The following is a 25820-nucleotide window of genomic DNA, read 5'->3' as shown; positions in this document are numbered from 1 at the left end:
GAAAAAGAGAAGAAATAGAACAGGAAGATCATGTCATTTAATACCTTAATAAACAGCCTGAGAAGTCAGGCAGGGATTGCTGCTTTCCTGCTCACTGGATTCCATGCTATTGCAAGGTCTACAGTTCTTTTTTTAGGTCACAAAAAGCATCAGGCAGCACCTCCTCACATGTGATCTCACCTCAGCTGCACACTCACAGCCCAGGACTTTTAAGCCAGGCTGTGGATTTCAGTGAATTTGCAGCAGCAGCCAAACACTGAGGCCAAAAGTGGCCCGGGTTGGGATTAATCAAAGTCACAAGGCCACGGGGGGGAAGTGGCAAGTGCAGCCACTGTGGCTTCCACCACGAGGTTTTTCTTCATCATACCAGTGGATACAACCCATGCCCAGAGTCATGGGCATCTGAATAGCTGCCCTCTGCCCTCTTCTACAAAAGGGTAAAAATACAGCCAGAGACTCAATCTCTTCCTTCCACTGTCCCAGCTAAGTCTGGGATTTTTGACAGTTTGGAGCAAGTCACCCAGTGTGGTGTTCATCCCTTGCTTGCTCCGAGTTTGATGTGCATCCCACAGCAAACTTCCTGAGCCTCTTCTAGGGTTTCTTCACCTTCCAATTTCATAAAGCAAAAGCATGTTTCACTCCAGGGAAGTAAACCACCAGGACTATGGCACAAGGAGGGCAAACAGCTATGATTCAATGCCTTTGGATTTCACAGGAGGACTCCCTGGAGCAATCTCCTTTCCTGTGTCCTTCCCACTGTTCACCCCACAGCAGCTGGGGAAACAGTGGAGCATCTCCTCAAAACAGCAAACACAGGCAACAGAGATGCTTTATGAATTCCATGGGCAGTGCTAACTAATTAAGTATTGGCAGCCTGGTCTTCCATGGCAATCACAGTGGCAGCCTGGTTTTCCATGGCAGTCACAGTTTCCATGATTATCACCTCATACGTGTCTTTACACTTGCTCTTCACAGAAAAAAAAAATCAATAAATGCTTATTTTCACCCTCAGTTTGTTAATCCTGGCCCTAAGAAAGTCAGCATCAGGTACCCACACAAGCTCAGCTACTGCCAGGAAATAGCTGGAGCAAAACTCACCATTCTGCTGAGCTTTGTTTGCCATGGTGAACGTCAAAGGAGAAACAAAACCCTCCTTTATCCTTCCCCAGGGAAGGGCAGAGAGGCGTAGGAGTTAGCATTCAGCCTTGGGCACTGCAAGCCAGTCAGCTGCAGAACAAAAGCATAGCTGAGCCCATGGAAGAGAGGGGAGGAAAAAAGGCAAAGCCCCACTCTGTCTAGAGCAGCAAATGGTATTCCTGGCTTAACACACTGGGTCACACCCAGCACTTGTGGAAGGACAGGAAGAAAAACCAACCCAAAGCACCTACCACAACCCTGCTGAAAAAGAACCATGTCCTCACTAGGCCCCTGCAACTGCCTTTTAAAACTTATCCAACAGCTGCTTCCCCTCAGGTTGTAATTCTCATGCTCAGCTGCAGCTGGTCTCTCTCTGTGCTCCTTTAGTGGGACAAGATTCAGAACCATGTTCTGTCCTTGCTAGCTGATCTGCAAATGAGACTAAATTAACCCCAAGAGATTTAGAAACTGTTTTTTTTTTTTCCATAAAAATGAGGATTATCAGGTTTGAGTTGCTCCTGTTTCACAGGGAAGCTTAGGGAAAAAAAAAAAGTTTCTGTGACAGGAACAGGAAGATACATGGAATTTGTAGTGATTTCTAGTAAAAGTGTCTGGGTGTCCCAGCTTGTCCTGAGCAGGTGTTCCAGTGACAGCCTCCCTGCTGTCAGCAGTGGTTCCTCCTACAGCTGACCACACAAAGCAGGTGATCTTGGTGGGCCTCATCCTGCTCCCTCCCTGAGACCCATGGGTTCTATGGCAGGAGGGTCCTGCCCTGTGTCACCCACTGTTCTCTCATCCCACAACACCCCTTGCAAATGAGACCCACCACGACTAGAGCAGCCCAGGTGGAGAAGCAAGTTCCATCCTTCCAGGCTGCCAGGATGCAGCAGTGCCATTTCCTAGAGGTGGATCTTGCAGAGCTCCAGCTGCAGGGCTTGGCTGACCCTATGGACATCCCAGTGAACTCCCCAGGCTTCTGGGCAGACACTGGTTCTCTGTCCCTTATCTGCTCAGGTGCTTGTGTTTTAGATCCTTTTTTGGAAAGGGCCTTCTGTTATGAGCAAGGCTCCAAAGGTCCTGGTGTCCTCATTGTGTGTAAATCAGTGAGGACTTGGTTATCACCAAGCCAGAAAGGTCTCCAGGCAGAGATGTTATCTCCCCTTTGTAAGCAGACCCACAAGGCCAGAGCGTGACTTTAGGGATTGTCAGGAGCCACCCAGGTGGTGTGAACACTCAGTGGTGTCCACAGTGGAACTGTTGCACGCCTGAGCTGGTGCTGGAAGGGGCCACCCGTCACCCCCCTGGGCACATGCCCCTGCTGCTTCCCTGCCAGACTGATCCCCAGTAGGCCTGATCAGCTCCTGATCCAGCCACATCAGGAGGATCAGGGAGATCCAACTCTAAACTCCCCCCGCAAAGGAGAGGCAGTAAAAGATAAGATTACGGGCTCGCTTTACTGCAGGTCTCAGAAAGGGAGGGAGAGGGAACTTGTGTCAGGGACAGAAAGAGAGCACAGATGATCCTTCCCCTGCATTAGGTGGATTTAAGCACCCCATGGAATGGAAGGGCAACAAAAATATGAGAAACAAATAACCCATTAGGGCAAGGAAATAAGCTGCACCAATTAACCCCACTGATGAAAGCATTCAGCTTGAGGAACCTCTTCCAGCCTAGGGCTTCTTGAAGGTTTCATCAGCATTTGAGAACACCTTGATAAAACCACACCATTTCATAAAAAAATTGACGCCAAGGGTTTGGCTTAGATTATTAACAAGTCACTGTTGCCAGAATTAATTTCCATACTCTTAAGACTGGTGATGTTCTGGGTGAGGAGTAGAAGAAGACAGCCTGCAGCAGAGACCACACTTTGGTCTGTGCCTGTGGCCCTGTGTGGTGCTTCCCAAGAAAAACCCAGTGGGCACCCTGGCTGAAAACTCAGCACCCAAAAACCTGAGTCACTCCTCGGTTTTTCTGGGTGCTCTGAACTTTCCACTACAAAGTGGTTCTCACTTCCTTCTATTTGGAGGTCAGAGAATGAGACAAGTCACCATTTTGGAGACATTTCCTCTCCCACTGAGGCTGGGAGTGGGTAACTGCTGCCATTTAGCACAAGCAGCTCCATTTTGCTGGGGTTTTCCTTCACACACAGACTGGTCAGAAAGAAAAGGAGCTACACTTGGTTGATCCTAAATAGAGTTCCCTTCCTTGAATGGTGTGTTGGGAAAGTGGGTTGGCCAGATGAGGAATTTTCATGTTTGTAGAGAGCAGGGAGACATGGATTTTACCCAGCTGAGGATGCTGCTGACCTTGCTGAGATGCTGACAGCCGCATGATGGCATTTTTTTCACTGCAGGGCTGCTCCAGAGCCAGTGACACTGGTACAAATGCACTTGCAGCCTGCATGTGATCCCCCCTCCCTTCTCACTTGCCTTTTTTCCTCTGTGACAGAAGCTTCAAATGCCAAACCAGAAAGCACAATGTTTCCTGCTCGCCTGGGAGAGCAGCAGACTGTCCTTGCTGGGAGAGGGGACATCAGAGGCTTTTTCTACTGGTATCACTACTTTAAGGTTTGCCAGCCTCTCTTCTTGACAGAAATCCCCGTGGCTCAGCTGCTCTCATCATGTCAAAAGTGAATCTTTTGCCTTGCAGGTTTGGAAAGCGCTTGCAATGATTAAAAATAAACCAACTTCTTTATTTCGCCCTCAGCAGTTTTAGAGAAGCAGAATTGAAAAAGGAACAGAAAATGAGGTGCGGGGTCATTTGAAGATTATGTACATGTTTGTGGGGGGCTGAAGGAGGCAGTGAGGGAAGGGTGAGTGGAGCTCAGTCGAAAGCACAGCAGTTGTCAGCACCTCAATTCCCACTGAGCTCCCACCCTCACTATGAAGGCCTGTTTTAATTACACCTGCTGCGAAAGTGGGGGAGAGAGCCACTCAAAGTCTCTCTGGAGAGCTCAAATAATGGGATGTGCAGGGGCTGCACAAGCCAGACGGCCAGGAAAGCAAACATGAGAAATCAGCCCTGTCCACAGGTCCTGGATGAACACTGGCCAAGTATCAGCTCTCCATGGAGAGCAGAGCTCCTTCCTCGGGTGCTGAGCAGACAGCAAGTCCTGCCGCCTCAGAGAGCTCTTTTCATGCTGTTTGGTGGCTGTCATCTCCCCCAGCTCCTGGGTCCTGTCACCAGGGCCACTGTCTGGGCTTGCTGTCCTCTTGGTGGGCAACTTGCTTTTTCTTCTTGATGGCAACACCTTCCCCATGACAGCTGATGCACCAGGGCTGTGCACAGTGGCATCGGGTCTGGGACACCCCTGGGGGGCTCAGCAGAGTGGCTGAGACAGGAACAGGCACTGCCTGGGGAGACAAGGCTGAGGCAGGGAGCACACGGGCGCTCCCTGTGTGCTTTTTTTGGGTAAATCCACAGAAGAGATGGGGAAGGAGATACAGAAAAAGCAGATGTGGGGTCTGGCAGCTCTCGCTTTCCCCCTCCAGCCTGCAGGGCCAGGAAGCACGGGGGGAGCTGGGCTCCCCGGGAGAGGAACCCTCCAAACCCAGGGCAGCAGCCGCTCCAGACAGCGGGAGCCGCGGGCAGCGAGGCGAGGGGCAGCGGTCGGTCGGCAGATGGCAGCAGGAGCGCGGTGAGAGGAGCGGCTGCAGCCCCGGGCTCGGAAAACGGGCTAAAAAACACGGAGTTCCCAAGCTTGGCTTTTTTACAGCCTTCTTTGACACGAGACCCATCAGCGGCAGAGAGGGTGGAACACCCCGCTGATGGTTACAAGGAGAGAGGTTTCCCAGTAGGAGGGAATAGCAGTGTTCAATTATTCATACAAACATAAAAACAAACCAAAAAATAACCCCAAAAGCCAAACAAGCAAACAAACCCCAAAACAAAACAAACAAACAAAAACCCCAACCAAACAAAAAACCCTAGAAAAGTTTCAACTCTTACTTCTGCCTTCCACATGAAAAGCAGGAGAGCCTTGGCACAGAGGATGGAAACTCCCTTGTGAGGTTTATGTGGGAAGCTTTAAGAGGAAAAGTCCAAGGACAGGTGGATCAGTGATTAAAAACAGCATTCAGCCCTTGGAAGATAAGGAGGATTTTCACACTCACCTTCCTGGTACCAGCCAATAGCCAGGGAGTCAGGAGCTCTCATTAAAGCACTGAAAGTGCTTTCCTTGGGAAGGCCTGGTGCAGGTTATGGGAAACTGGAGCCCCTGGGATGGCTGTGCACACACCCACGCACACCCTGCTCCCAGCTCCGGGGTGATACACCCACACCCTGGCACGGGGATGAACCTGCTCCCTCTTCAGTGGCAGGGGAAATTGTTAGTTATTGCTTATTTTCCTTTGGGAAAAGGAAAAGAGGAGGAATTGTAAAGTCTTCTGCCAATAAATTGCATCCTTTGGGGTTTTCTAGTCTCACACTCAGCATCCACATGAGGCATTTCATTTTAAACAAGCTTTGGAGACTTAAAAAGGTGCAGAAATAGCAATGCTTTATTATGCCAAAGGAAAGTGCAAGTTAGCCTGCTCCCCGAAGATCAGATTTGCTTTTAACTCTTACCAGCTCAAAGGGCTTTAGATAATATAGAGGGAAAATAGATTTCATGGTTGGAACTAGGTGATCTTTTAGGTTTTTTCCAACCTAAACCAGTCTGTAACTCCCTGATATCTCCCTACATTTATTTGTCATGGTTTCCCACTTTCTGCTCCCAGCAGATGAAGCCACTGGTGTTTAAAAAAGGTGGAAGTGGTTTGGGACATGGATCAGTCCTGCTGCTCATTGAGTTAGATGTTTTTCAAACTGAAAAGATGATATTGTGCAATAATCTGTGATGAAGACTGAGTTCCCTAGAGATTAACTCACATTTAGCCCTCAAAAGTTCATTTGTCCTCTACAGATTAGCACAGGTTTTACAATCAAAAGAACCATCTGACTACCTCTATCTTATCTCCAAAATGCTCATTCTTTCCCCAACAGATTGCCTACATTTTGCCACTAAAAAAAAACCCTGCCGATTACCTCTAGATTATTGCAAAAAAATATCATTCTGTCCCCTACAGATCATCTCAGATCTTACCCCCAAATTATTTGCTGTGCCTTACAGATAAACTGAAGTTTTCTGGATAAAATTTTTCCTACCTGTTGATTACCTCATTTTTACCTCAAATCCTTCTCTTCCCTACAGATTAACTCGAATTTCCACACCATTTTGTCTCCTACAGTTTAAGTAGATTTTACCACCCAAAAATAACTGATTACCTCTATTTTATTCCCAATTTGTTGAAGCAATCCTGTGAGACGGCACAATGCTTTTTATCATGCCAGTGTCCTAGGCAGATGCTGCCCTGGTGCCAACAGAGGCAAAACCAGTGGAGTTTTTTTTTTTAAATGAAGCCCGACCTGGTCACTGCCACATCATCAGCTTGAACCGAGGGTGTAGAACCAGCAGCAGATGCTCGGTTTAACCAGCAGACGCTGGTTATTCCCCGAAAACCCAGAGCATCCTGGTTGCTATAGAGACACGTCGCCCTTTCCTTGCTCCTGATGTCATTCTGGGGACTGCTCCTTTGCCTCCACGCCCTTGTGCAGCACAGGGAGCGAGGAGCAGCGTCTCTGTTATCCCTGGGGAGGAGGAATGGGCGACGGAGGGAATGTGATCCCGCAGGTAAGCGAAGGGCGGAGGAAACACAACTCCCTGCCTCTCCCGCCGCCTCTCTCGGCAGTGCCAGGGGTGCAGGAGCCACTTTGTTCCTCCCTGTGCCCGCTTCATTATTGATGAAGCAGGAGGGTGATCTCCGTCCCCAGCCCCTGGTGTGCCTGCAGAGCTGGCAGGGAGCACGCTGCGGGCTCAGGCTGTGCCCCACAGCCAGGGGAGGCCCCTCCTCTGCTCCTGCCACCCGCGGGACTGCCGCAAAAGCATCCTACTACAAAGACAGTGTGGGTGTTCAGCTGCCCACCAGCCTCTCTCTGCCCTCACCTCAAAATTATTTGCATCTTAGGGTTGTATTTTTGCCGAGATCTTTGCCCACAAAATCCGAGGCAGAATGCCCTGTTCCGGTTGAAATAAGAAGCGAGGAGCTTAAAAACGTTTTGCCCCATCTCAAAACCTCACAAAACTGCGGTGTGCGGCCAGCCAGACTTATCTGCTCCTTTATGACCTGATCAACCTGACAGCCTACCCAGGCCTGATCCTGCCAGCCCTGGGTTTAGGCAGAGTTCACTTCAGAGACACTGCCCTGCACCCCGGCTCCATCAGCAGCGCTGCAAAAGCCAAAGCCCCGGAGTTACCAGAGCTATCCTGCCTATCTGCAGCTGGATTGCAGAGCCACTGGCTGTGGGTGCCTGCTAAAACCACGAAAAAAAGGAAAAAGGAAAAAGGAAAAAAGGAAAGGAAAAAGGAAAAGGAAAAGGAAAAGGAAAAGGAAAAGGAAAAGGAAAAGGAAAAGGAAAAGGAAAAGGAAAAGGAAAAGGAAAAGGAAAAGGAAAAGGAAAGGAAAAGGAAAAGGAAAAGGAAAAGGGAAAGGGAAAGGGAAGAGGAAAGGGAAGGGGAAAGGGAAGGGAAGGGAAGGGAAGGGAAAGGGAAAGGGAAAGGGAAAGGGAAAGGGAAAGGGAAAGGGAAAGGGAAAGGGAAAGGGAAAGGGAAAGGGAAAGGGAAAGGGAAAGGGAAAGGGAAAGGATCACACCCAGGCTTGCTGTCTGCATACCAGCTGTGCCACCAGCTGCTGGCACTCTCCATGCAAACCCATCCCCATCACCTTGGCTCACAGGAAGCCACTGAGGAGCGATGAACGACGTTGATCATCACACTTAAATGCCAAGAAAACTTGCATTTTGCTGTCTATGCCACATGCGTAGCAGAAAAACTATGCCAGGAATGTGAAAGAAGGCGGAAAGTTTTTTGGATCTCTCTCTGCTTGCAGAGCCAGATGTCTTTCAGCTCCTTGGTGTCTACCATTACAGGGCTCTGAGGGAGCTGGGTGAATTTCTGCACTTCAGCCAAAATAGTCATTTCTGTAGGATTTAATGCTCCAGACCCTAAGCCTGACCTTCAGGGACAGTGACAGCCGGTGTCCCCCAATGCTCCTGGGCTGCTCCCAGTAGGATGCTCTCACTCCTGCCCTCTTGGAGCACAGAGATGTGACCTCACCAGCACAGCGCATCACACCACAGTGGGACCAACCCCCCCACAGCTCCTGTACGGGGACAAAGTGGAGTCTGGGGAGGAAGGTGCTGACCTTGAAGCCAGTTTAGCTGAGGATAACAAAGAGGAACGTTGCCACAAGGTGGTCACAGAGATGGAGCCAGGTTCCTCAAATGATGGGATGGTGAGACCCAGGGAAGGAGAGGTTTGGAGTGGATAGAAAGAACAATTTCTCCAGTACATGTCGTGGTTTGACATGGAAGTGATTTTTTTTTCCCAGGAAGTTGGGTCAAACCAATCAGTGGTCAAGTTTGGATATTGGCACCTGAAGTGACCACTGAAGATAGGGATACGCCTCTGAGAACACAGGGGGTTAAAAGCAAGAACTCCCAAGAGCTCGCTCTCTTTGGTTCCGGTCAAGGTGCTGTGCAGATCTCCCCTGCCCAGCCATGGGGCTGGGTGGGGGAGGGGAAGCCATGAGGCCTGGTCGAGGTGAGCCGAGGGGTAGAAGGACTGGAACCGAGCCAGCTCCTGTGGACAGAAGGGTGGAGAGAAGCAGAGATGTCTTTGTCATCCCCCCACCAAGAGGGAAGAGATAGAGAGTCCGGACGGCACCTGTAACTTTGCCGGCGCGGAGGAGAAGGGGGGGGGGGGGGGAAGGCGCCCAGCCTTGGCCTTGGGAATCGGCTGCTGGGCAGAGATATCAGCCGTCCAGGGAGTCTGAACTTTTAACCCTTTCCTGAGAAATGAAGGCTTTGTAAAATATTCCTCCTCCTTGAATTGAAGTAGAAGAGAGACAGTCTGGGATCCGAGATGATGGAAGAAGAAATTCTCGAGTTGGAAGGAGATGATGGAGTGGCTTGTGGCTGGACTTCTCTTGTTAGCCATAGACTGAACCAAATTCTCCTGACAGAGGCTGCACTTAGGGTGGTGCGTTGGTGTGCCAGGAGACCTGTTTCAGTGATTACCAGCAGAGGAGTAGAGAGAAGGTGTGGAAAAGCCCTCTATCTTCAAGAAAAAAGAAGAGGAGAAGACCTCTGTTCTTGGACCCTCAGCCCCAGGGGAAAATGGGGGGGACTGTAGTCCCAAGATGAGAAACTGAACTGTTGTCTCTTTTGGTCCATGGCAAAGCATCCTTAAAGGAGCCCTGTGAGCAGTCTGTCCATGCACGGTGGTGAGAGCACTGTGACATGGAAAGGAGAGTGTCACCATGGCAGATTTTCTCCGGGCGGTTGCCATGTGTGACATGGAAACACAAGGGTGGCAATTGTGTTTCCTGGGGAGTCTGTGTCACAGGAGAGACTCCTGTCTCCCTTGAAAGATTGAGTATTTGAATATCTGAAGGGGAGCAACTTGATCAAGATCCTGGGTGGTGTCTCACTGTTGAGTTTGTTTAGAATTTAAGTGGGAGGAGGAGGGGTGTTTTAGAAAGTCTTCATCCAGGATTTAGTGTTTGTAGTTTTTCTAGTAGTAGTAGTTTAATAAAGTTCTTTCCTTTGTTACTAAGATGGGCCTGCTCTGCTCTGTTCCTGATCACATCTCACAGCAATTATTTAAAAAAGTATATTTTCATGGGGGCGCTGGCATCGCGCCAGTGTCAAACCATGACAGTACAGCAGTGAGCAAAGAGAGGTTGTACTAGCTCCATCCTTGGAGGTTTGCAGGATAAAGCCCTGACCACCCCAGTGTGGCCCTGCTTTGGGTAGGAAGCCTACAGCCCAAATCACCCCGTGGTGCCCGGGAGAGGACTCGCCTTGGCCCAGGCGGGACAATTCCGCGGGGTGTCCGTGGGCTCCCAGGACCCCACTTTCCCCCTTTCCCCCACCCCAGCGCCCTGGCGATCCCTTCCAGCGATCCCGAGGCTGGGGCCGGCAGGTCCCGGTTTCCCGGCGTGGCGTGCCGGGGTGGGGGCAGCGGGGGGGTGGCCCGGGGACCCGGCCCGGCCCCGCCCCGGGACCCGCGTCCTGTCGCCGGGACCGCTCCCCCCGCCGCTGCCCCGGGAGGGAGGAAGGAAGGAAGGAAGGAAGGAGGGAGGGAGGGAAGAGGGGAGGGAGGGAATCAGGGAGGGAGGGAGGGAGGATGACAGCACCGTGAAGAAAAGCAGGGGACCCGCTGCTCTCTCTCCTCCCGCACGGCAGGACCGGGCGAGCTCGCCCCGCGGAGCGGCCGCCGCCGGGTAGGTGCAGCGGGTTCGGGACCGACGGGGCCGGGGCCGGAGCGCAGCCGGGAACCGGGACCGGCGCGATGGGCAGCGGGAGCCCCGGGGCGAGGGGGAGGATGGCGGCGGGGATCGAGTCTTTCCCAGCGCGGCGGGGAGTTGCGGGAAGTTGGGCGTGCAAGGAGGGGCCGCGGCCCCGAGCTCAACCCCCCCCGGCCCGGGCAGGGGGAGCGGGGCCGGCCGGGAGCCCGGGGCTCGGTGGCCGCATCCCCCCGCGGGGCGGCCCCGGGCTCCGCCGGCTCCTTTGTGTGCCCTCCGGCCTCGGCCGCTCCTTTGTCTCGGTGCGGGGCCCCCCGCCGCCCGCTCCCGCAGCGGGGCAGCGCCGGCGGTGCCTCCCTCCTCTGCCTCCCTCCCCTCGGCGGACAGCGGGATCCCAGCGCCCTGCTGCCGAAAGTCCTCCCAGCACATGACTGCTCAGCAGCTCTCCCCGTGCCTTTCTTTCGGGGGAAAAAAAAACAAAAAAAAAACAAAAAAAAAACAAAAACCACCAAAAAAAAAAAAAAAAAACAGAGGAAAAAAGATCAGTGGAATAGGATCGAGCTCTGCAGCGGCAGCGCCGAGCCTCCGTCCGGAGCGGAGCGCGTTTGGGGCGACAGAAGGAGACTTCGGAAAAGGAGAGTTTCTCACAACCATCCCGGAGTTGCATCATCCGTCCTGTCAGCCCCTAGCAGGGAGCACTGGAAAGTTGTTCGCACCCTTTCCCCTCCTGTCCCGGGGCCACCGGGGCACGCCGGCCCTCGGCCGGCTCCCGGCGTCCGGGAGCCAGCGACATTTCTGCCGGAGCTGGGACTCTGACACCCCCACGGCCCCAGACGGGACCTGGATGGCACGGGGGTACCTTGGGGGGAAAAGGCTATCCCAGCAGAAAAGGGGAAAGGCTAATCCCTCAATGCCTGCCGGGATTTCAGCAGCTGTTCCCGGCCACACTGGGGAGAGCTGCCCACACCCCTCTGCCTTTGCACCGAGCCTGGCTTTGGTGCCTGAAGGAAAGCGTCTCCTTTTCCACAGCCAACGACTTACAACACTACACCAGGACAGGCATTTAACTCTGCAATTTTTCCACATCTGCCATGTTGCTTCAGCGTACGGCTCGATTTCACACCCCCAGTCTCCCTGCGCCGACTCGAGCACAGCTCACTGTCCTCTCGGCCAACATCTCTTGCCACCAGTCCCTTCTGCATCCCTGGAGCGTTACCGGCGCCTGTCTCGGGCTGAAAGGGGAGCAGAGGCGGGCACAGAGAGCGTCGTATCCCTGCTTTTGGGGTGGGTTTGGCCGAGGAGCTTCCAGTCGAGCGTGGAGCAGTGAGGGGAAGGAGTGTGGGGCGGTGGGAGGGACCGTGGGCTCTGCGCCCCAAAGAAAGGGCTCATTGAAGCAGGGACGGGCATTTGCGGTTCCCAGCGTGGCCGGGGGCCGTCGGCACGCACAGCAGCCGGCATTGTGCCACCGGCGCCGAGCGAACAGGGCCGGGCAGTCCTCTCACCCGTCTTGGTGGTCCGCTCTGTCGCTCCCCTCGCTGCCCAGCAGTTCGGCGCGTTCAGTTGCTCACCTTTGCTGCAGGTGGTGCTGCAAACCCCACCCCAGCCGTGTCTGTGGTTGCCAGCGGGTTGGTTTCAAGGTTGAAGGTGTTTTAGCTGGGTCCTGGTCCAGATCCAACTCCAGAGGCTGGTCCCTGCCTGGCAGATGCTCGTGTTTTATCCCCGTGCCCAGCACTGATGTCTCTGAGCCCCACTGGGTTCACCAGGGGCAGGAGCAGCAGCTCTCCTCTCTGCTGGGTCAGGAGAATACTTGCTTTGGACACCACCAAGGCGAGGGAGAGAAAAGACCTGTCTGTCCTGGCCATGAAGCCTGTGCTGGTCCTGTCACCAACGTTACTGTGCCCTCACCAGCCTCTACACCCCTTCTGCACAGTGGTTTTTGGGACATGAGGAACAAGGACAGCTCATCTGGGTCATCACAGAGAGCAGGTGGGACAGTAAAGAGTGGACAGGAGACAACCTCATGCACCTGGAGTTTGAGAGCTCGTGCAATGAATACAATGTTGTTCCAGTGGTGCCTGTTTGTACCAACACCGTTCCTGCTGCTGCTCCTGAGTGCAACCTCTGAGTCAGAAGGACTTTCCACTCCCAACTTTCTCCTCCAATGGGCACTTTCCAGGCTTCAATTTGATGAGGATTGTGACTATTCTCGGCAACTTTATAAACATTGTAGGAGGGGACTTTTTCCCCTCTTTTTTTTTAGCTTGACTAGACATGTTTTTAACCAAAAAATACCTGCCTGGACAGGCTCCTTAGCTGCGCCGCAGGGCAAACCGAAGCAGTGCTGTGCTTGTGCCATGCCTTGGAGGACAGCCAGGACCAGGATGAAAATTGCTAGGAGATGAAAGCAAAGAGGGAAACTCTGGTGGCACGTTTCCCAAGGGCAGCCTCGGGAGGAAGTTGGAAGCAGAAATAGTTGAAAGAATAAATACAGAGGGTTTTTTTTTTCCTTAGGTTGCAGACAAAGAGCAGCACGGAGAGCAGATAAGCCCGTGCTCCTTATCTCTTTGTTGTTCCGCCCCTGTGTTTTGCTGATCCCAGTGTCTGCTGGAAGTCTGATGAAGCAAAGGACCGCGGAGGGAATTACTCAGTGCAGCAGCAGTGCCAGGGGCAGCGAGCTCAGCTGCAGGTCACTGTGGGCTTCCATGGAGGGATGCACGGGCATGGATGAGGGCTGGATGGTCAGAAGGATCTCAGGCAGGAAGGGAACTCTTGCACGTGGGTGTTTCATTGCCTTTCTGTGTCCAGAGCTCAGTTGTTGCCTGTTGAGTCACCAGAGGAAAATGTGACTTCATCCAGTCTCACCTCCAGCTGGCTGCCCCTGGCAGCCACAGGCATCTTTCTTTCCTGGATCTCACCTGGTGGGGGTTCAGGGCAGCCAGAGATGGGGAATGAGAGCCCCAAGGCTTTGTGTAAGACCTTCCCTTTCCCAAAAGAGAGCTCAAAACCCCTGCTCTGCTCTTCCAGTCAGACAGTCCTGTGGAATGCCCTGCAGAAGGGTGACACGAGCAACCCTTCCCTCCTTCCTCTCACAGGGCCTCTGCTCTTTTCACCCCACCTGCACCACCAGTGGGAACATCCATCCCACAAAGCAACTTGCTCCAGCAGACTGGAATGATTTGGTGTCTCCATTACTGTCCAAGTCCTTCCTTCTTGCTGTGGCAAGGTGAAGTTAACTTGCTGGTAGTGGCAGATCCCACCTGGTCAGATTTGCATGGGAACAAAATCCCCAACACCACCCCAAAAAAAAGTTATTTTTCTGGCTTTAACTCTTCTGGGAAATCCATAAATCCTATTATCATCTCTGCAATGGGAATTGCAGCCATCCCTGCTGAATTGAAAAGCACTCCCAGCCTGAGGGATAGGAAAAGGCAGGGAGCAGCATCTGAGCTGTGGGTGCTGCCATCCGCAGCATCTCAATTTAGCATTCCTGGAAATTATTCCGCTTTGCTTTGGGATGTGGAGAGCAAGAGGACGCTGCCTGCTGTCTCCAGAGATGATGTCCATCCTTCTCTCTGCTCACACAGGTGCATTCCCCAGGAGTGGGCACTGGCAGGGCACCCTGGGGCAGCAGCAACACCTGATGGCTCTCCTCATCCATCCCATCCCAGCAGAGCCCTGAAGGGAACGTGCAGGGGACACAGAGCCCCTCTGTTCCCCCTCACAAAGGGACGCTTGTGGCTTGCGCAGTGCCCCAGCTGGGCTGAGAATCGCGGGCCCCAGCAAGGAAGAGCTTTAGGATGCCAAGCAGCCTCACCAGGTCACCCGCATGTCCCCAGCCCCACAGCTCAGCCCTGAGGGGGCCCCCCGCGCCTGTCGCTGCCACCCCGCGGGTCCCAGGCGGGATTTGCAGCCGGTTGTTTATTTAATGAATGATGTCTGCCCTGGGCCTGTGAATGAGGGTTTTGCCAGCGCTACCGGACATGGTTCTCTGTGTCACCCCTGTGAATAATTCCTGGTCTGTGGCTCGTTTGTGGTCAGGCAGCTGGGGGCATTAGAGGGGAAAACCCGGGGCTGGCTTTGCCCAGGGATTTGTCTGAGGAAGCGGCTGATGCCATTCCCTGTGCGTGGGGACTGTCCCTGGCCCCAGGCGAGGGCAGGGATGCAGATCACTGCCCCTTGGCATGCCATGACTCTGAGACCGGGCCACACACCGAGGACTTTGTGTACTTGATTTTTTTTCTCTCCGGTTGCTCAAATACTCTGACAAATCCTGTCATCGAGGGGGCACGACCGAGGAGGGGGGATATGAGGGGTGGCTGGCGAAAGGCACCTGCCCCGGCTGCTGGCCTGTCCCTGAGGAGCGGTGTGATGACAAACTAAACTAACAGGGCTGTTAAACACACTAACACACACACACACACACACACACACACACACGTGTGCCAGGGATCTCGGCTCCACTTCCCTGCATCCCACTAAATCCTGAGTTTCCTGGGTGCGTGGGTGTGGATGTCTCTTTTTAGAAGGTTTTGCTGGAAAGGAGATGGCTGGAAGCCAAGCCTCGGGAGCTGAGTGGTTTGCTCAAGATGGGAAAATCCTGGTTCTCACAGAGAGGACTGGGAACCTGACAGGCTGGGGTGCTGCCCTGGGCACGGGATACATCCTACCCCTCCTGCTCATGCTCCCTCCGTCCCAGCCGGAGGGGCATTCAGCGAGCAACACTAAAAAATGCACTTTTTGGCCGAGCATGACGCGGAAGAGATTGCAACGTGACGCAATGCCTGGCAGGGCTTCCCCACTCCACGCTCTGCCAGGGGCTGCAGATGCTGAGGCTTGGCCAGGGCATCTCCCCTGCAGCAAACCCTGGAGTCCCCCAGAAGGATGGGGCACTGCCTGGCTCCCCTCCTTCACCCCAAGAGCAGGGGTGGGACGGGCTGCCTGGGTCGCGCTGGCGGAGCCCAGCCAAGGCTAAATAGACTTTCCCTGAGTCACTGAAAGTCTGGCCAAGAAAGCGGGATGAGTGAACGGCGTCACCCCGGGAGGTGGCAGGTGCCAGCACAGCCTAGAGGTGTAAATCTACACACTGGGGACCTGCCCTAGAGCCCGAAACAGCAGCTGCGGCACCCAAAATCTCCTGCTGGGGTGTGGGTTTGGTGTGACTCGGAGCGGTTTCCAGCAACACCCCGGTTCAGGCGCTGAAGGAGAGGCTGGGGGGAGGTCTTTTCTGCTGGGTGGGGATGCCAAGTCTCTTGGTTTTACATCCCACACCAAGCAGCTGCATCATCATTTGGGTTTTGTTTTTTTTGTTTTTTTTTTTTTTTTCTTTTTTGGCAAAAACCACCCCCGGAGCATTCTACTCCCCGAGGGGGACTGGCAGCAGCAGTGTTTTCCGGCCCGCACTTGTTCCTGAAAACTCTCTGGGTTTCATTTTCGAGGCTCAGCAGCTGCTGTTGCCATGCTGGGGGAAGGCGGAAGCTGCTCAGCCCCGCACTGGGGCCCTACAGTGGAGCCTCCAACCCTCCCCTTTCCAGAGGTTGGGAGGCACCATGTGCCGAAGATCCGGATGATCCAGGGGCTCCCTCGCTGGCAGCAGCAGGTTTTTGCCAGCGGGAAGCAGGCAGCTGTCGGATGGCAGGGATTGGGTTTCAGGGTGGGCAGGGGCGGCTGGTGGAAGCATGGGAAGGGGTCCTGTCAGGCAGATATATTTTAGGAAGGAGGAGGAGCAGCCGATGGGGCATTCAGGCTGCTGCTCCTCGGGGGTGGGATGGAGCTGGAGGGAGGAGCTTCCACTTTTTTACTGCTCTTGTCCAGCCTTTGTCAGCCTCTGACCCTGCCTGCAGGGAAGCATCGCCATGCTGAGCCTTCTTCTCCCCACAGGCAGGGCTGGCAAGGCCCTAGCCCAAGACACCTTCCCAGTGTGCACGAGGGACCTGTGTGTGTTCCCAATGGAGATCCGACGCGCTTTGCCCCAGGATATCCGGGAGCTGCTGCACTGCTTGAAGATGAAGAGCAAGTACGCTGTCCTGCTGGTCTTCGTCATCAGCCTCGTCATCATCGAGAAGGAGAACAACTTCATCTCCAGGTAGGCAGTGGGCATCTGAGCCACCCCAAGGTTTGCAGCCCCTCTCCCCCAGTCCCAGGCTCCTGTGCAGCAGGAGCCCCCCAGGTCCCCTGCTGGGATGCAGGGTGGTCCCGCTGTCCTCCAGGCTGGGCTGGGTCTCCCCACAGGGTGTCGGACAAGCTGAAGCAGTCCCCGCAGGCACTGGCAGAGGCCAACAGCACCGAGGTCAGCCCAGCACCGGCCAAGAACAGCTCGTTGGCCTCGCTGCAGGAGCTGGACGCTGCCTTCTCCCAGCTGAGGTCCCACCTGTACAACATCACCCTGCAGCTGGGAGGTGACGGGGACCCCGGGCCACGGCGGCACGTCCTGCTGATGGCCACCACCCGCACTGGCTCCTCCTTCGTCGGGGAGTTCTTCAACCAGCAGGGCAGCATCTTCTACCTTTTTGAGCCCCTCTGGCATGTCGAGAAGACGGTGACCTTCCTGCCGGGGGGAGCCAGCGCAGTGGGCTCAGCCTTGGTTTACCGAGATGTCCTCAAGCAGCTCCTCCTCTGCGACCTCTACATCTTAGAGAACTTCATCTCACCAGTTCCCGAGGGCCACCTGACGCCCTTCTTGTTTCGGCGGGGCTCTAGCCACTCGCTGTGCGAGGAGCCCGTCTGCACGCCCAGCACCAAGAAGGTCTTCGAGAAGTACTACTGCAAGAACCGCCGCTGCGGCCCCCTCAACATCACGCTGGCGGCCGAGGCGTGCCGGCGCAAGCAGCACGTGGCCCTGAAGACGGTGCGCATCCGGCAGCTGGAGTTCCTGCAGCCGCTGGTGGAGGACCCTCGGCTGGACCTGCGCATCATCCAGCTGGTGCGGGACCCCCGCGCCGTCCTGGCCTCACGCATGGTGGCCTTCTCCGGTAAGTACGAGACCTGGAAGAAGTGGGCGTCCGAAGGGGAGGCTCCGCTGCGCGAGGAGGAGGTGCAGCGGCTGCGGGGCAACTGCGAGAGCATCCGCGTGTCGGCGGAGCTGGGGCTGCGGCGGCCAGGCTGGCTGCGGGGCCGCTACATGCTGGTGCGCTACGAGGATGTGGCGCGGGCGCCGCTGCAGAAGGCACGGGAGATGTTCCGCTTCGCCGGGCTGCCCCTCACCCAGCAGGTGGAGGAGTGGATTGGCAGGAACACGCAGGCTCCCCACGATGGCAACGGCGTCTACTCCACGTGCAAGAACTCCTCGGAGCAGTTTGACAAGTGGCGGTTCAGCATGCCCTTCAAGCTGGCGCAGGTGGTGCAGGACGCCTGCGCCCCAGCCATGCAGCTCTTTGGCTACAAGCTGGCCAGCAGCCCCGCGGCACTGGCCAACCGCTCCTTCAGCCTGCTGGAGGAGGCACAGCCTGCCTGGGTCACGTAACGGCACGGGGCGACGGCGGCGGGGCGGAACGAGGGGCTGCGGCCGTGCTCCCGGCCGGTCCAGAGACGACCTGGGGGACCCTGCTCCCAAAAATGCTCCTCGCAGCTGCCAGATGGCAGCCCCAGGAGCCGGAGCATCTTGGCAGAGCTGGCCCCAGAGTCCTGCAGAGCCTGAATTACACAATTTCTCCTGGAATGGGGAAATGGTAAGGGTGAGGGGTGGTGGGGTCGGCAACAGGGCCACCTCTCCAGCTCTGGAGCTGCGCTGAGGAAGAGGAGGGTGATGGCAAGCAGAGGGGAACAGGACCAAGCACCTCTGCCTTGCCACCCCCCATGCCAGATGGGACGGGACAAGGACAAAATTCCTGTGGTGCCAGCAAGCTCCCAGAGACCTTCTTGGTTTAGTGCCTTCATACACCAGCAGAGACTGGAAACTGCCCACAGAGCCCTGGACGGCACTTGGGCTACAACCAAATGAGGTGACTATGGTTTGGTGCTCTTCAAACTTGGTTTTGGAGGTTTGGGTTTATTTCCTTTTTTTCCCTGTGTATTTGCATACCAGGTGGATTTATTTATTTATTATGTGAAAAAGAGGGGGAGGCTGGTCAAGGAGCTAAGCCCAAAAATCAGAGCAGCACAACATACCACAAAGGGAGACACCCAGAACAGAGGTCACGTTTTAGCTGGAGACCACCTTCTGTATGATCTTGGGTCAGCCCCCAGGGTCTGATGGGCTGTAACCCCCCCAACCCCGTGCAGCAGCGACTTCGAACTTCAGCAGTGTGGAAAGACAGACTGATCTGATTAAAAACAAAACCACCAGAACAGAGTCCAAAGCATCTCCTGTCTTCTTAGTATTGGTGGGTGTCCCCCGTGCAGGGGGAGCCCCAGAAGTACGTGCTAACAGCACGGATGGGTGGCCAAACCTGGTAGAGGCCCAGGGAGTTTCAGGGTGTTTGCCATTAGCAGATGTTGACTCAGTGCCGAGCTGCCCCCTCCAATTCACATTTCATTAATTAAAATGCCTATTTTTAGCCCTCTTTGTAGCTCATTCTTCTTCTCCCCCAGGTCTTTTTGGGTTATGGCAGCCACCTGAGGGAGAAGTCAAGCATTTTGGTGGAGAGTGGTTGTCTCCACCTCGGGCTTGCCAGCGAGCTCTGAGGGGTCCCAGCAGCCACATGTCCCCTTCTCCCCAACTAGAGCTGTTGGCCAAAAGCAAAAATAAATAAATGAAGCGAGGCGGCAGCTGGCCACAGCTGGGCTGCGCTTTGCCGGCTGGGAGGAACGCGCTGGGGCTCCGGCGAAGGGCTGCGGCTGGGCTGAGCTCACAAAAGCCGCGTTTTTGACCCAAGAGGGAGAACAGAGGCGGCATTGAGGAGCGCGGGGCCGGCCGGCGGGGAGCAGCCGCACCGGAGCCCCGGGCAGCCATCCGCCCGCCCGCCCCGGCTGCGGAGGTTTTCCGAGCAGGCCCGGGCTGCATCAGGCTTCAAGGTGTGATTTCAGGGTGCTCGGTGCCAGCTGGATGGGGAAAGGGCACAAAAGTGGAGATTTTTGGCAAACCCTCATCGCTCACAGGCGATGGAGAGCGTCAGCCTCCTCCCCGCCTCACACGCAGCTCTCGGCATCACAAGCAGCCCTGGGGCTGCTGAGTGAATCGGGTTTTGTCTGGGAGCTTCCTGCTGGGAAAGCAGCAGGGTCACTGAGGTCAGATGGATATTCCGCAGCTGCGCGCTGGGAAAAGCCCACAGAGCTCAGCCAGCATGAGGGGAACGAAGTCGGACGCAGCGTCCTGGTAAATGCCTCTGAAAAAGCACCATTGGGTGGGATTTTGCAGAGAAAATAATTTTAGGGTAATTGTTTGTGAAACGGCATGAGGAGTGAGTAGCTACGGCGCTGCCACAGCTGAAGAGGGGACCTTGGAGAGTGGCCAGCATCCCCCTCCCATCCCACCGCGGGTGGAGGCGCTTCGGGGCTCGGAGAGCCGGGTCCAGGGCGCAAGGACAGGCAAATCCAGGAGCACGGAAAATAAGCGGTGAGGGAAGCGGGAGCTGGGCTGAGCCGAGGCCAGAGAACAGAACAGATAAGAACAGATAGACTAGGCTGGAAGAGACCTTAAAGATCATTGAGTCCAACACCTCAACTAAACAATGGCACCCAGTGCCACATCCAGTCTGTTTTTAAACACACGCAGGGATGGTGACTCCACCACCTCCCCGGGCACACCATTCCAGAATTTTATCACCCTTTCTGTAAAAAAACTTCCTCCTAATATCCAACCCGTATTTCCCTTGGTGCAGCTTGAGACTGTGTCCTCTGGTTCTGTCAGTGCTGCCTGGAGAAAGAGCCCAACCCCAGCTGAGCACAGCCACCTTTCAGGGAGTTGTGGAGAGTGACAAGGTCACCTCTGGGTCTCCTTTTCTCCAGGCTGAGCACCCCCAGCTCCCTCAGTGGTTCCTCACAGGGTTTGTGTTCCCAGCCCCTCTCCAGCCTCGTTGCCTCCTCTGGACGCGCTCCAGCGACTCAGTGTCCTTCCCAAACTGAGGGGCCAGAGCTGGACACAGCACTCAGGGTTTGGCCTCACCGGTGCTGAGTACAGGGAAGAACGACCTCCCTGCTCCTGCTGGCCACCCCGTTCCCGAGGGGGCGGCGATGTTCTTACGCCTGTTCTTACCTGCGCTGCCTCCAGCCCGGCTGCCTCCAGCCCGGCACTGCTAGCCAAGCATAAGCAATTGTTCCTGGACACCCTCCAGCTTCCTGTCAAAAACGTCTCAGGACAGAGAGAAAACATGCCCCCGACCCATGCAGATTTCCGCGGGGCTAATTGCTCCCATTAAACCCACGGACTCCAGGCGCATCAGGAAGCCACAGGGGACACGGCCCCTTCGAGGCTGGAGCAGCTGAATTCCCCCTGAGCTGGCTGGGGGGACGTTTGTCGCCCCACAAGAGGGGCCGCCTGCTCTGGCTGCTGCCAGGCCTTGCCTGGCTCTTTCCGTAGAGGATGAAAGGCATGGATTTGGGAGGGAAAGCAGGGATTGGGAAAGCCATAGCAAGAGACTGCCTTAGAGCAAGGACATACCTGCATCCAGACTGACCGTGCAGGAAGCCCACAACAGGCACTGCAATGGATGCAGCCTCACCCTTTCTCATAGACACCAATGACCAAAAAAAAATTTAAAAAAAAAAAAATCAATCCTCTTTTCAAAAAATCTAAGCTTTCTGAAATAAAGCACTACTAAAGCTTGGTTTAAAACAGGGAAATAAAAGAACCCCAACCTGCAGCTGTACTGCCTCCAGGCTCACCTCCCAGCCTGCTGCAGCTGTGCTTTGGGGTGAATTTGGGAACATTGGGGTGGTGCTAATGATCACCAGAGAGACCTTTTCCACAAGCAACCCAGAACAGCGAGGGGACACATGTCCCGTGGGACAGGGCCACCAGCCAAAACTGCTTCTCCTTGGGGTCATTGCAGGTGGCACAAGATGATGCAGCACCAAGGAGAACTTGAACAAATGATGGATGTGCTGTTCCCCTGTAAATGGGATCTTTCTGGGAAATGATTCCCTCCTGCCAGTCTGATCCGGAGTTGACTTTGGACAGCAGGTACATCCTGCTGTTTCTCTGCTTCCCCCTCAGAGCACTCAGAGCTGCCTGGGGCCATGCTGGCATGGCTGGGCTTGCTGTGGAGAGAGTTCTTGCTGGAGGCAGAAGCTGCTGGTGCCAAGTAGGAGAGCGGTCAAGGTGGGCAAGTGTCTGAAATGCCACCTTAGATGCCCTGCAGTTTAACACCCGGGTGGCCCCGCTGGGCCATGAAGCCAAGCCAGCAGGCAGGTCCACAGAAATCCATAAAAAGGCCTTTTTCCAGCCTGGCATGAGGTTTCTCCCAAACAGCAGAAGTGGTGGCTCCTGTGCTGGCTGTTCTGACCCCCCACACCCTTCTCCTCACTTGTTCCAGCTCCATTTAATGGGATCGGACGAGCTAATCCCCCATGTGTCCTCACAGCCCTATCAGAGGGGATTTCTGCACAGGGCTGGAGGGAAGGAAATCCATCACATCAGCAGTTGCCTGCCCTCACCCAGCCCCACTGGCTTCTGCTGGAGGCTGGATCAACCCTTTCCTTCTCTCCCTCGTGGGGGCTTGGTGTGATTCTTGCAGGGAGCTGGTCCATGGCTACAGCTGCACCATCCAAACACCGGATCAGTGGGGAGATCCATGGGCCAAGGAGGGACCCACAAGGGCTGCAGCACATGTGGACATTTCAGCATTAAATGACAACCTTGTTTTCTGTTGTGTTTTTCTAAGAGACTGCATGCCTGACCAGACTGCATTTCTTGGTCTGCATCCCATATTTATCCTGTAATTACACCTTTGGACAAAGGCTGCCTGTCTGTGAGGCCCATTTTTTTCAGGACACAGTTTTATTCCATGCTCTGCTTTCACTGTAATGAAATCTGGGGTGCAAGGGGAAGAAAACTCCCCACATCAGGAGTGAAAGCTGTTCTTTCTCAAAAGCTGCCCCAAGAGCAAAGGAGCTTGCACAAGCCCTCTCCTTTTTCCCAAAGAAACCCCAGCCACTGACATCCTTTATGCTTCTCTACAACCCCACAAGGATTAATGCCACAAACCATGTTATCCCATAAAAGAGAGTTGCCACCACACTGTCAATCTCTGGGCTCCACTGCTGGAGGAGCCAGAGAATTTCCAAGGAGATCCCTGCAATCCTTACAGCCAGGCAGCTGACATGAATAAAGCTGATAAAGTTTCTTGTTGGCACCTGCCTGGATCACATCACAACAAGGCCTGAAATCCCACAAAATGGCATTCATGTAAAATTCCCAATGTCTGCTATATGCTTGGCTCTGGAGGGGTAGGAAAGATCTGCATGGCACAAAACCCAGAGGCAGCTTCAGGAGCTGTCTGAGCTGGGGTTTTCTCCAAGGGGAAGGACAGCCCTGCTTGGTCCCTGCTCACCCCATGCCAGGAGCTGACATGAGCCTGGCCACCCCCATTTCCCCAAAACCTGCCTTGGTTTGAGCCAAGTTTGCAGGTGGCGATGGCAGGTGAGGTGAAGCCTGTCACCACAGCACGCTGAGCCTGGCAAACTCATCCTGCTGTATCATGCAGGAAAAGAGGAGCTGGGCAGCACCTTGGCACAGAGCACGCTGTGATCCCAGGGAAAAGGAAAACAGCTTTGTGGCACAGCCCTGGGGTGGGATGGAGGGAGATCCCAGCTCCCCATGGCTCTTCTCATGGATACAAAGACCACTTTAATTGCAGAGACCATTGCATTTCACCCCTGGGGCTTTCCCACCCGTTTCTGGCTGGGATCTGTGACCAATTTATGGGCTGGCATGTACAGAGATGATGCCTATAAATACACATCACTGGTCCAGCCTGACCAAAATAGGGTGATTTTGGTGCTGTTGTCCATGGGAAGCAGCTTGTCTTCTCAAGCCACTGAAAAACTGGAAATGAAAAAGGAGGTTTGTCGGGAAGAGAATAAATGTAAGTGGAACCGTGTTCATTTCTGCTAAAAGTAGATTTTTATGTATAAGGTATAAAATAGCCAGTGCTGATGTTTAAAAGCAGCCAAGAACTGTCTGAATTGTTTTTTCCAGGTGATTCTTTGCCCTGAACTGACACAGTTCCACCTTGGCTGAAGCAGAGCTCCCTGAGGCATGGGGGACAACCAGCTCACCCAGGCAAAACAGGGAGCTGGGGGCCAAGGAAGGGCCAGGCAGTTTGTCTAGAGCAATCCCTCATCCCTGGGAGACTGGAAATCCTCCTTTCCCTGAAGCAAAGCCTCCAGGGGCACAGCCAGAGAGCTGCAGCCACCCTGGTGCCACTGGGGCTGTCACAGGACAATGTGCAGGACATGTCTGTGGGTAGAGGGAATGTGGTCTGTGAGGCTGCTGATACAGGAGAGGATTTTGGGTTTTACAGAGATGGCTGTGAGCCAGAAACAGTCTCCAGCAGCTCAGGCTTGGCAGGGAAGGATGGGGCCTTCAGCCTGGCCCAGGTGGGAGAGCTGATCCCTAGAGGAGGGTGAAGGGAGAAATGTTATACCTCTTCCAGCCTGTCTGCTTTATTGCAAAATTAGGGATGTCAAACTGCCCTGATGATCAGGGAGGGCAGGACAAAGATACAGTGGCTCACAGGAATTTGGGCCAGTGCAGAGCAGGGGCACTTGTGGCATCCTAAGGTCTCCCCACGCAGCACTGTTGTACCCATCCGTGGATTAATCATCCTCAGAGGGATGTCTCTCAGCTCTGGATGATGCTGGATTACACCTGCTGAGGAGAGGACTCACAGGTACATATACCCATGCTGCCTGTCTCAGAGTGGCAAACTGGGACAAGACCATCTCACAGAGCCCCTTCCCTACACCTTTTCCCCCTGCCATCCTGCAGGGAGAATTTGGTCCATGGGGCAGCTGTGAGGAAAAGTCCAGGGAGCCTGCAACAGGGCATGGCAGGGCAATCACTGCCCTGGGCCTGCCCAGCTGTCCATGCCCCCCCAACCACCAGCAGGAGAAAAACCCCTGTCTGAGGCTGATGAACTTTCACCACCTGTGTGCACCCAGCTGGAGAAGTATCATCCAAGCATCCCACCTGCCAAACCTGAGCTCTGACCTGCACACTGAATGCTCACACTGGCCACAGGTTTGGGTATTCCAAGTTTCTTCCTGTTTGCCTGGGGTTGGGAGAGAGGTTTTCACAAAGGCCCCTTTTACCCTCCCTGTTTGCTCTGGGCACTCTTTTTGCCAGTGACCTTTTCTTGCTTGTTGGTGCATCTCCAACTCACTGGCCCAGAAGATTTTTCCTCCTTTTTTTGAAAGGTTGTCCTGATCTTCTGTTGTCCAACTGGGTTCACCTGAAGGTAGCCCTCATGTATACCTGGAAGGGAAAAACATCAGGTGACAGGGGAAATTTACAGAGTACTGCTGGAGTAATGGATTGCTCCCAGCAGTGGGTATGTGCTGTAAAATACAGGAAAATGCCCGTCATGAAAAGCCCAAAACTGCCTCTGGAAAAGACAGAGCTGGGCACAAAGGTGCAGAGGAAGTGGGACAGGAAAGCAGCGTTTGGAAAGTAAAAACTCATTCTCAGCATCCTTATCTGCTAGGAATGGGCCTTTGATCCAGCTTTGCTCCAGCAAGATGAAACACCAAGGAAGTTATACAGGTAAGGAGAACCCTGCCCTGACTGGGATGGCTTCATACACAAGGGGTGCTAAGCAAGCCTGTCCATGCAATTTTACAGAAGAGCTTAAACCAGATTCAAATTGCAGAGTTCATCCCTTTAGAAATGGAGGTGGGTTTGGTTTTTCACAATTTTTGCACTGAATGATGCTTTCCCAAAGCCAGCCATTGCCAGGCTCTTCCAGCAGCCTCCTCACACAGGTACCATGCCAGTACCAGGAGAAAAGACAGGGACCAGACCTGCAGCACTATTGCCCTGGGGGTATTTCCCAGCCTCTGGACATTCATAGCTCCCGGATCGCCTAGCCAGGACAGGTGTTTAGCAGCTCTGAAGGCTTATATTGCACAGATTAATCAAAATTTTCTCCTATTGAAGACAGTAGCATTTCCAGCTAAGTCCTGTGTAACAAACAGCACCAACCTTTCCTGGGTGTACTTCAGTTGAGCCTTTCCCATCAAGGGCCTTCTCCATTCCAGCTTTATTGTCGGCTGTTCCATCCCTCCCCTCCCAGCTCTCTTCCAGGCTGAAGAGCGTGGGGTGCGGGAACATCCCCCACTCCTGTGGACCCCTTTGTCACCCTCCTTCCCCAGCCCCCGAGCCCCTCCTGTGGCCGAGGCAAGGATGCGCTGGACTGGGACACCGTGTCCCATGTCCCCACGGCCGAGCTGGCTGCACCCTCTGGC

At 54.5% G+C, this 25820-nt stretch overlaps 2 protein-coding genes and 1 long non-coding RNA gene across 6 annotated transcripts in view; 1 reads left to right on the top strand and 2 right to left on the bottom strand.

Moving 5' to 3' along the window:
* The window catches only part of LOC137478522 (prosaposin), a 31253-nt gene extending 25676 nt beyond the window's left edge, over positions 1 to 5577 (bottom strand). Inside the window, exons 1-2 of the mRNA XM_068198553.1 lie at positions 5563 to 5577; positions 4874 to 4901 (exon numbers count right to left, since the gene is read on the bottom strand). Of these exons, the coding sequence (XP_068054654.1) occupies positions 4874 to 4901; positions 5563 to 5577 (43 nt within the window). The remainder of the gene's footprint in view (positions 1 to 4873; positions 4902 to 5562) is intronic.
* Positions 457 to 1821, bottom strand: LOC137477739 (uncharacterized). Its single transcript, XR_011001169.1, has 2 exons — positions 1099 to 1821; positions 457 to 967 (listed from the first exon to the last, which is right to left on the bottom strand). It is a non-coding gene; the product is annotated as an uncharacterized lncRNA (long non-coding RNA).
* A 4777-nt stretch (positions 5578 to 10354) lies between the features above and the next one.
* On the top strand, positions 10355 to 18973 carry CHST3 (carbohydrate sulfotransferase 3). 4 transcript variants are annotated; one of them, XM_068196931.1, is made up of 3 exons: positions 10355 to 10460; positions 16359 to 16563; positions 16710 to 18973. In XM_068196931.1, exons 2-3 carry the CDS (start codon positions 16427 to 16429, stop codon positions 17938 to 17940), a joined length of 1368 nt encoding a protein of 455 aa, XP_068053032.1. In that variant the 5' UTR covers positions 10355 to 10460; positions 16359 to 16426; the 3' UTR covers positions 17941 to 18973. The 4 variants fall into 4 exon arrangements, with proteins under 4 accessions (XP_068053032.1, XP_068053033.1, XP_068053031.1 ...); XM_068196932.1 differs by lacking the exon at positions 10355 to 10460 and adding an exon at positions 15897 to 16014; XM_068196930.1 differs by lacking the exon at positions 10355 to 10460 and adding an exon at positions 15948 to 16077.
* The last annotated feature ends 6847 nt before the right edge of the window (positions 18974 to 25820 follow it).

This window comes from Anomalospiza imberbis, chromosome 8 (genome assembly GCF_031753505.1).
Source record: "Anomalospiza imberbis isolate Cuckoo-Finch-1a 21T00152 chromosome 8, ASM3175350v1, whole genome shotgun sequence".
Lineage (NCBI taxonomy): Eukaryota > Metazoa > Chordata > Aves > Passeriformes > Viduidae > Anomalospiza > Anomalospiza imberbis.
This window is presented reverse-complemented; position numbering and strand designations above follow the sequence as displayed.

What these genes read in the sequence shown, in the direction of transcription:
- CHST3 (XM_068196928.1), top strand. Translation starts at nt 16,334, where the DNA reads ATGCTGAGCCTTCTTCTCCCCACAGGCAGGGCTGGCAAGGCCCTAGCC. An exon ending in GAGAACAACTTCATCTCCAG is followed by an intron (nt 16,564 to 16,709) that starts GTAGGCAGTGGG and finishes GTCTCCCCACAG; the next exon opens with GGTGTCGGACAAGCTGAAGC.